The sequence below is a fragment of the Dipteris shenzhenensis genome, chromosome 12 (genome assembly GCF_047967505.1).
Source record: "Dipteris shenzhenensis isolate YYH24624 ecotype China chromosome 12, Dip_SZ_1.0, whole genome shotgun sequence".
In the NCBI taxonomy this organism is placed as follows: domain Eukaryota; kingdom Viridiplantae; phylum Streptophyta; class Polypodiopsida; order Gleicheniales; family Dipteridaceae; genus Dipteris; species Dipteris shenzhenensis.
This window is the reverse complement of record NC_141607.1, coordinates 42,557,158-42,567,967: the sequence shown is the minus strand read 5'-3', so window position 1 is coordinate 42,567,967 and position 10,810 is coordinate 42,557,158. Positions and strand designations below refer to the sequence as shown.

At 43.5% G+C, this 10,810-nt stretch overlaps 1 protein-coding gene across 1 annotated transcript; it reads left to right on the top strand.

The window, feature by feature from the left end:
* The first annotated feature begins 6,845 nt into the window (after positions 1-6,845).
* LOC147896245 (putative aquaporin TIP1-1) lies at positions 6,846-7,880 on the top strand. The gene is made up of 3 exons (XM_087382243.1): positions 6,846-6,999; positions 7,155-7,405; positions 7,506-7,880. Exons 1-3 carry the CDS (start codon positions 6,846-6,848, stop codon positions 7,878-7,880), a joined length of 780 nt encoding a protein of 259 aa, XP_087238369.1.
* The last annotated feature ends 2,930 nt before the right edge of the window (positions 7,881-10,810 follow it).

The window sequence follows — 10,810 nt, the reverse complement described above, 5'->3', positions numbered from 1 at the left end:
ACCAGAAGACCTCTTGGGTCTTTTTCTCTTCCTTGGGCAGTCTCTAGCAAAGTGCCCAAGGGTCCTGCAAATCCTGCACTGGTCCTGTCTACCTGAAATCTCGACTCTCTGTCGAAAGAGAGAGCTGTCTGGATGCTGAAGCATAATGTGGTCATCTGAGATGTTAGGGCCAGAGACCCTAACACGAGGCACCCCGTCTGCACTGACTGCCTTTGCCGAGGAAGAAGGCATGCCAAGAAGGGAGGGGATCTCAGTGACTACTTCGAATATGGCTTCGATAGTGGCAAGCAGTCGATGGTAGACCTGAGGAAGACCAGGAAATCTAATGAACAGTGATGTGATCTGCTTGTCCTCCTCGATCGGATCGAATTACTTCAATGATGGCATTGAGTGCTTGCTAACAATGTTACAATATTTGTCCTTGCAAACTATAGCTATACTAAATGTATATAAGTTGCCAAAATCACAAACAAAGACCCTTATCCACTCACTAGACCACAAGCTCAACAACTTAAATGCAAATATTCCCACTTATATCTTGAGAGACTTCAACATTGACTATAGAATCAAAATAGCTAACATGGGCAAACTCCTCATGTCCATGAAACGATACAATATTGACGATGTGGCACCATGTAAGTAGGTTGTACACCTGGCTTTACGGTTAGGTACCATTGTAATCAGTTGAGGCCATGCTATTTGAAGCGGGTTCGTCTCCTGTGAAAGCACCTTCATGTTCTGAGCCTATTGCATCTCTCTCGCGTCGTTTGTCTTTGTCTTGGTCTTCTCTCTATCTTCTTGTCCGTAAGTTAGATCATTATGTATTTGGTAATTAGTTTGCCCGGTTGATAAGAAATGGTGAAATTATAATTCTGTAACAAAAGTGCCCATCGAGCCAATCTACCTTGAAGGTGGTGCTTCTTCATGAGGCTTGTTAGAGCAGCATGGTCGGTTTGTACCTCAAATGAGGTTCCATGCACATATGCGGGTAATTTAGAAATTACCCAAACTACTGCCAAGCATTCAAGTTCAGTGGAGACAGATCTTGATTTGGGAGTTGATAGTGAATGACTGATATACACTATTGGTCTCCAATGATTACTTTCGTCTTATTGGAGAAGTACTACTCCGAGCCCTTGATCAAAAACGTCAATTCTGATGAGGAATGGTTTAGTCATGTCGGGATGGTGGAAGAGTGCATCTTCTTTCAAAATGTTGCATATCTCCTCAAAAGCGTGTTGACAGTCCAACAGACCACACAAATTTATGATGTTTGAGCAATAACTTGCGTAATGGAGTTGCCACTGTCGAGAGTTGGGAAATGAGAATTTGGAATTGAAACGTACAAGACCCAGAAACCTTTGTATTTGTTTAGAATTGTTAGGTACTTGATAAGTTTGGAGTGCTTCAACCTTTTTAGGATCTGGTCGAATGCCTTCTTTGGAAATAATATAGCCGAGGTACTTGATTGATGATTGTGCCCATTTGCACTTTTCAATGTTCAGCTTAAGATTGTGTTGTTGAAAAAGATGTAAAATCTACTCCAGTACTTGCTGATGTTCTTCCCAGGAATGTGAGTGTATTAGCACATCATCTAAATAGACTAGGACTTTTCCTTGTATGATTAAATCATTAAGAACGAGTTTATTAAGCATTGAAAAGTGCTAGGAGTATTATTCAACCCAAATGGCATAACATTGAAGTGATATAGACCAAATGGAATCAAAAATTTGGTTTTCTCATGATCTTCTGGACGTAGAGGTATTGGCCAATAACCAGATTTCAAATCTAGAGTTGTAAAACACTTAGAATGTACTAATGAATCTAGTATATCATCTAACCTTGAAAGAGGATATTTGTCCTGAATAGTGACTTTATTCAGCAGCCTAATATCTACACAAAATCGGTATGAATTGTCGGTTTTCTTTACTAGATGTGGCTCACATGCCCATGGGCTTTTTGAATGTGATAATCTAATCTTTTAACATCTGATGACATGTTGCCAGAGGATTTGTACTTCTTTGCTGGATCATCGTCCGTTGTGCTATTGTAACAGGTCTTGTCATAGTAGTATGGATTTTGTGAAATACTTTGTTAGATATGCTCAATGCCCCACCCTCCAGGTAACCACCAGTGGTCCAAGGTGCTTAAGTTGTATGGCCTATGAGAAGAAGCCATGTGTGAGCTCGGGACACTGGATGGATTCTGACTTGCATGTCAGATGAGGTCTATCAATGAGACCGTTGATGGTAAAAAGGTGATTGTATAGGAAATATTCTTTGAATATTCCATGGATGACTAGCCGGTTCCATCGACTAGGTTGATTGGTCGGCTTTACCGACTAGGTTGACTAGTCGGTTTCATTGACTACGTTGATCCGACTACCACCATCATAGCTATAAAGAGGTGACCTCCCCAGTCCATTATACCAAATCAGATGTTCCAGCTAGTAGCTCTTCACCTAGTATCTGTCTAGATCGCCATCTAAGCTCCACTGTGGGAGCACACAGGTGGACGGAGCCATCATTTGTACTACATCAGTATTGAAGGAAAATTTTGTTCATCTCCAGTTTGTTGTGTACTCTCTATTCTTTGTTTAGTTTTTGTTCCGCTACGCTGTGTAATTTAACATGGTATCAGAGCCCAGGCGGGCTCTAAGGATCAAAGAGTAGAAGAGAGGCAAGGGCTTCAACAGCATATGAAGTGATGGCAACATGAAGCAGCTCAAGTTCAGCAGTTGCAACTACACCAGCTTCACCAATAATCCAGGCGCTGAGGATTCATGTGAAAAGAGTAGGAGAGAGGTAAGGAGTCTCACTTGCAGCTCTCTCACATACACAATGGGGGAATACGCACAAAAGTGGAGGTTGAAAATAGCTTTCCTCTTCTTAGTTGTGTAAGTCCAAAGAACTCTCTCTTAGTACAAAAGGAATAGGTGAACCCTATATGTGGGTCTCAAACCAAACTCAGCTAACCTAGGTGGCATACTAACTGAGCCACTAACTAGAGTACATAAAGATAGCTGTCATCCAGCTATTATTCATGGGCGGTGTACCAACCGCATCTGCAGCTAATAAGTCGGTGACATAAATGTATAATGGTCACCCTGGCATATCACGAGTGGAGCTCGATATCTCAACACTCCCCCTCGAGCTCAATCCCAATTCCTGCACACCAAGCAGGTCTCTAAACTTGTGTAGCTTCTCTGTGCCCAATGCCTTCGTGAATATGTCAGCTACTTGATCCTCTGTGCTGACATAAACTAAATCAATAAAACCTACTAGAACCTTCTCTCACACATAGTGATAATTCACCTCAATGTGCTTTATTCTAGCATGATAGACTAGGTTATTTGCCAAGTGTATACTGCTCATGTTGTAACAATAAATGAAAACTGGCCCATCTATAGACTAATGCATATCATAAAGTAGCTTATGCAACCAAGTTGCTTCACACGCAACATTGCTGCACCCTTGTACTCAGCCTTTGTGCTCGACAAGGCAACTGTAGGCTATTTCTTGCTGCTCCAAGTGATTGCAGCACTCCCAAAAGAGAATACATATCCACTAGTAGATCGTCCATCAGAAATACTACCAGCCCAATCACCATCAATGTATCCATGCAGCTATATCTGAACCCCAGTCTCATAAAATACTCCATACTTCAATGTGGACATAGCTTTAAAAGCTTTGAAATGCCCAAATACTTCACTTTTCTTTTTCATAAAATACACCCAAACTTTTCTGCTGTAGTCATCAATAAAAGTGACAAAATAATGACAGCCTCCAATAGATGCAGCTTGAGTAGTCCACACATCAAAGTAGATTCATTCCAATGGCCTCTTAATCTCTTGAACATGTCTAGGAAATGGTTTCCGTGCTTGTTTTCCAAATTCACAGGCTTCACATACCTTATGCATTTCTGCAACCTTGAACTTAGGCAATCCTGCAACAAGGGCCTGCATTAATTTAAGTCGCTGTACATTAACATGACCAATGCGTTTATGCCAGATATCAATATCTACAACTACACCGGTCCCATGTGCAAACATTGATGCACTCAATTCAAGCATGTCCGCATCCAATGTAAACATCCTACGCTTCTTCTTCCTTTTGCTATCACGCGACCTTTATTTTTCATATCCTCAACAAAGCATCCATGAGGATTAAATTTGACCTGCAAGCCTTGCTCAACCATTTGGCTAATAGAAACTAGGTTCTTGGTGATATTCGGGACATGAAATACATCAGACATGTATTTCTTTTTCCCATCCTGCATAGACAAAGGAATTTTACCAATCTCCACAATAGGATATGCAGTATCATCACCAGTCTCCACAAATCCTGGTCTTTCCATTTTCCTTGCATCCTGCATCCATTCTATATGACTTGTCATGTGGTTTGACACACTTGAGTCAACATACCACACATCATTACTTTCTTCTGCATTTGTCACAGAATTAGTCATGTGCTGCACCATAAACAAATGCTCATTTATGTCATCACCCTGTCTGCTAGAGGATGCATAATTGCCTTGCTGCAATTTTCCATTCATGATGTCATTCTGGTTTTTGTAGCAGTCTTTAGCCATATGACCCATTTTACCACAGTAGTAGCATTCAACATTGCTGTTTGCATTTTAGCCTCTCTACCATCCACCACGACCTCTTTGGCTCCCCCTTCCTCTAAAGTTATAATGTCCTCCTCCATAGGACTGGTTTTCTTGAATTTTCTGCATATTCTGATTTTTGCCACGACCTTTAGATCGGCCTACTCTACCTCTGCCTCTACCTCTTCCAGCATTTGAGTAGAAGACAGTTTCTTTTGAAGTTCCTCCTGAAGAAGATGCACCATCATTTCTCTGCTCTTCAGAAATTAAAAGAGCAATACTCTCCCTAAAATCAAGAAAATTCTCACGGACGGCAATGGATGTCCAGAACTGTGCATAATCCTTTGCTAGACCATTCAAGGTCACAGAAAGTAAATCATCATCTTCCACTGGCGACCCAATAGAAGCAAGTGCATCTACAATCTTCTTCACCTTCATGTGGTAGTCTTGATGCTCATATTTTCTCTCTGCACATTATGCAACTCCTGCTTGAGCTGCATTTTCCTGGCTTGCGTATTTGTGCTATATATTTTTGTCAAAGTATCCCACGCCTCCTTCGGCATGCTTGCATCCTGAATATGCATAATCATAGAATCTGAAATACTGATAGATAGCCAGTACATAACTTTTTTGGCCCTCTCATGCCAGCCTTTAAATGCTTGCAACTCTTGTTGATTGGGAACATTAGGAATAACTGGTTCTTGTTTAGCTCTAGTAATGAACTCCCACTAGCCTTTTCCCTTAAGGAAATTCATCATTCTAAACTTCCATGCTGGGAAGTTGTTCTTGTCAAACTTTTCAGTGACTAGGGAAGAGACTTGGGGATCATCATGCTGATACTCCATCATTACCCGACGTCTTCACCAAATACGTAAGAATCTAACTTACGAACGAGAAGATAGAGAGAAGACCAAGAGAAAGACAGACGACGCGAGAGATGCAGTAGGCTCAGAACAAGAAGGTGCTTTCACAATAGACGGACCCACTTCAAATAGCATGGCCTCAACTGATTACAATGGCACCTAACCGTAAAGCCAGTGTCCAAGCTGCTTATGTGGTGCCACATCATCACGATATGGAACAACTCATTCAATACCCCACTACAATTCATAGTTCCACTTTGGCTCGTATTCATCCAAAACTGGCTTTCAAGAACAAACTACAAGTATTGGTCTGACCATTCATTAATGTATACTGCTATTTCACAGTACACATGAATCTACACAACTCTTCCATAAACGTAAACCCATATTTGAATATAACTCATCTTGTTTGCGTATGCATGAAATTTCACTCTTCCTAGTTGTTTATTATATTGAGACTCCAGCGGCCAGTCTTACGTCGTCAAGCTAATTTTGGGACGTTTCCAGCTAAACATTATCAGCAATCAGCATCCCTGTAAACATCTCATTTGTTCGTCCAGGATTGATCATTTAAAGGCAGCCTGGAACTATGCGCTGTGTTGCAGCACTCCGAAAATGGTTTTGCTTTGATTGGCAGTGGACGTGGAGCATACACTCAGCATATCCTCAACAAGTCACGACTGTTCCTGCATGTAGCTAGAAGATTCGCTGGAGCATGGGGAACAGGAAAAAAACCTGGCCAGGTGGCGCAGCGGAGTTCAAGTCGAGGTATTTTCAAGGTGGCATATCCAGATTCCTGAAAGAGTGATTGTAGTTAGCGTTTCAACCACCGTCAGGTGGTGTATTGCAGGCCGAGGGGCCAGGGCATCCAGTTTGAAATTTGAAGATTTGAAGTTGAAGTATGCAAGGGGCGAGTTGGACGTTGGATCCATGCATTGCTACCGCGAGGGGAAGTTGGAAGTTACCGCGAGGATGGCGTTAGCAGCATAGCTGCATGGATTCTCGCTGTCACACGTGAGCGTGTCAGGTTTCCAGCGTTTCTCGCTTGCCCACCTTGCACGCTGCAGCCATTTAAATCTCACCCAAGAAATCATCAACCCCGTGCATTGCATCATCTCTGAGTACTCGAAGAAACAGCCGTGAGATAAGTTTATCATATCTAGCTTGTATGTTTCTTTTTAGCTCCAATCTTGTCCGAGAGTTCTGGTGCGTTTGAGTTTCCGTTGCCCAAATAGGAGCGTCTGTGATTTTCAGTATTGTTTGTTTGAGTCGTCACCCTTCGTTGTGATTGATCTCATGATCTGTGTCTGTTTTGAGTTGGGCAAGTGATTTGATCGGCCTCCGTCTCTGTTTCGCAGTTAAGCCGCCGCCAGTATGTCCTCCAGCTACTATTCGCGACCCTTTCAGCGCGTTGCTGTAGGCAGGCGAGAAGAGTTTTCCCATCCGCACGTTGTCAAGGCTGCCCTCGCAGAGTTCCTGGCGACAGCCATTTTCGTCTTTGCTGCCGAAGGATCCGTAGTTGCTTATGGTAATCTACAAGTTTTCTTTCGTCGAGCGAACAGTCAATATTTAAATATATTTGCGCGTTGAAGCTGCTAAGGGTGGCAATTTCGAGTATCATCACGAAAGTTGATGCGCACACGATGGTGGTCTTCTGATTGTGGCTGTGTTTATGTTCAACAGGAAAGGCATCCGGCGTTACTATGTTAACTCCCGCCGGCTTGACAATGGTGGCGCTTGCCCACGCAGCTGCATTCTTCGTTGCTGTAGCCATTGCGTTCAACGTGTCGGGTGGGCATGTGAATCCCGCTGTAACTCTGGGCCTTATGTTAGGAGGGCACATCACTGTGTTCCGGAGCCTTCTATACTGGATTGCGCAGCTCGTTGGGGCTAGCGTAGCTTGCCTGCTACTACTTGTAGCGACTGGAGGGCTGGTATTAGCTCTTCGACTATTTTATCTTTTTGACGTCGTAGCATCATTTAGTTTGCTTGAGACAAACATTCTAAGAACCGTCTTCCCCTCTGGTGTTTCAGCCTACCAGTCCTCAGACACTTGGATCCGGAGAGACTCGCTGGGATGCCTTTGTCCTCGAAATCGTCATCACCTTCGGTCTGGTCTTCACTGTCTACGCTACAGTAGTGGATCCCCGGTCTAAAGAGAACGTCTACAGCATTGCTCCTCTCGCAGCGGGTCTGATTGTTGGAGCAAACTATCTCATGGCTGGCCCATTCGACGGAGGTTCGATGAACCCCGCGCTTTCTTTTTGCCCGGCATTGGTCAGCTGGAATTGGGAGCACCACTGGATATACTGGGCAGGACCTACAATAGGAGGAGGCCTTGCAGGCGTCGTGTACGAGACGTTGTTCTATCCTCATGATCAGGGACGGGAATATGAAAGGTCTCCCTGATGAGAAGAGTGTAATTAGTGCTTTGTTTGAGACGAATCAGACGATAGTATCTCTCATGCGTGACTTAGGTGCTTCTGGACTTTAGTTTGTCTGTGACGTTTGTTGCAATTGTACGTCGTAATTTGTGTGAAGCCATGAGAGCTTCCCTGGAGAAGAGGTTTTGGCGCTTCGAGAAAGGATGGATTTTGTATTTCGTGCGTAGCTTAGCTGCCTGCAGCTAGTCATCTGTACCGTCTTTTGCAAACGGAATGTCCCACAGAAGTATGGTCTGTACTGATGCGTAAAGTTGTGTACCTTATTCGCCCTACTCGTTCAAGAATAATGGAAAATCATCATAATTTAAGTATTGGAGGTAAGAGGCACAGGTTGATTAAACACGAGTAACCTGATCCGTCTACGACGGGCTAGTGACCCGCTCCGCCGGGTCTCAAGATGCTAAAATGTCTGAAACCAGCAACATATTCTAACAAAAAAAAATGTCTACGATATAGTACTTCAAAATATTACATCCGAAAGTGAAATCAGAGAACTCATTGATATGTCCAAATACACATCCGCATACAATGTCATAATTGAACATACAAAATCGACAATATCACATCCAAAAGTGCAGTCACATGTCTGAACATGCAATAGCTACATCAAAGAACTGATTGATATATCCAAATACACAGCCACAAATAAAGTCATAACTGAACATACAAAATCTACAATAGACACACAAACATCCCTAAGGGAAAAGTCTACGGCCATGTACTGCACGGAAAAGCTTGCGACGGCCATTCACTCCACGTCCACCACATCCGCCGCGTCCACCACGGCTACGAACATACAACGGAGTACCAGCAATCGTATCTAGCCCAGCATCACATAGAAAGATAATTGAGGAACTATAATTATTGAGCCATAAAACTTTTATACATGTATGTTGGTAGAATCCAACTCATTCTTTAGAGTACTTACTCAGACGCAAAGGGCTGTCAACAATGCTCACATAGGTGTACGTGTAGTCCCCATTTTGCCCTCGATAGAAAATTCGTGTCCCCACACATTCTTCCGTATCCCAGCCAGCGAACAGTGATGGTATGTGGTCCATCATCCCTATGAACCCAGCAAGCCAGGACAGCGTAATATCCCAAACGGACTCGTCCATCCAAAGAGTTGTGGATGTGGAGATTCATTAGAAACCTTAAATCAAGAACAGTCCTAAAAGACAAACAATAGCATGTTTTCCCACTCACATATAATCGAAAAAAAAACCTTTTGTTTTAACAAAAAAATAAAGCAACAAACAATGTACACGATTCTTACCCAAGGTAGCTCTCCAGCTCAAGCAAATCCAACAACAGTTGTGCACTCTCCAGAGATCCCCAGCCCGCAAGATCTGCATTTTTCTAAAAGTGAGTGACTATACTATTAAACATGTGAACATAAAACGTGGTTGTCAAGCAACTATGTACCTTGCACCTGCGCTCCTGTTTTCGATGACAAACGTGAACTGCCTAGACATCCTATCGCATTGCAAAAAAAGAATGCACGTGTCGATCTACATATATTGGAAAAAAACAATAGGCTTGAAGAGAAAATAGGTTGTAGTATATTGCAAACCCATGACTCAAATGAAAAATGAAATCCAAACATTATCAAGGACAAAGTCATGAAATATTACGTCTCAGTTCATATTTCTGTAGATAGCCAACATTCTCGAAGACCTATGACAGTTGGAATATTGAAAGAAGTTTAAAAAAAGCTATACAAAGATTACCGAAATGAAGATTTGCCACCCAAGAAAGCCTCAAGAGGGTTTGAAAGAGCAATGTCATACTCCTAGGCTCTTGCTGTTGCCAATTGCAAAACTTCCTTGTACACAACATTTGTGGTAGAAGTATTATCCATCTCCTCGCCCCTAGCATTAGACGCACTCTGCAAAATGAAAACCTTAAGTAACAGCGTTTGATGCTCGGATATGTGAAAATGCCACGTATAGTTGGCCATGATTGAATACCGGTGTCGCCAAGTACAGCCCCAAAACAAACAATGTTTGGCCCTGTGGCTTATTGATTGTCATGCCAAATGCCAAATTGGATAGGAAATTGCCGTCTCCTCATGTCGAATGGGAGTTTTTTTTTTTTTTTTTTTGTTGCCGAAAAAACAGTGCTAATTATATTGCTTCGAGAACAAGATACAGAAGGTCAGCTTGTAGCTGACGGGCTGCGTTCACAAATCGGACACAGCCCTAAAAGGTAACAAAATAAATCACTCTCTCACGGCGAGATAAGGCAAGTGTGAATGAACAGCCATCGGGGTGGTGAGTAGCGCCACCGAAGGCCCTGCAAAGTCTGCTTGAAGAAGAGGCCCTGAGTGTTCCAAGCCCGGAGGAAGCGTCTCCGCTTCTCTTGACCGGACCGGGAATCTCCTTGAATCTGGTCCCACTGGCCTCTGAGGGTATGAATAATCTCGCACCAAATATCAGTCATGATTATCAGTCATGATCTGGGCACTCGATAAGGAGGTGCCACCGAGGATCTGCGCGCAACGCGAGGTCCAAATGTGCCACCCTGCTATGCTGCTAATAATCTCCCAGACTGGCTGCCTCTCCTGAACTCCTGTATCCGCCTCTGCTAGGTGCTGCGGGATACCCTCGAGCGGCCCCCATGTACCCTGTGTGATAAGGAAAGTGGGGTCCTGCTGGCATGCCTCGAATAAGTGATGTAGACCAGGTGCGGTGCTGCACCAACAGAACGCGCCCCACGTGATCAAGCCTAGCTCTGGTGCTGCGCGAGTGAGAATCCCGAAAGTCCACCTCCACACTTCCTGGGCGCGAGTGCAGCTCCACATGCAGTGTTTTGGTGACTCCTCAACCTCATGGCAGATCTGACAGCGTCCGTCCTGGCCTATCTATCTCAACCAGCTCCCCACCGGAAGACCTT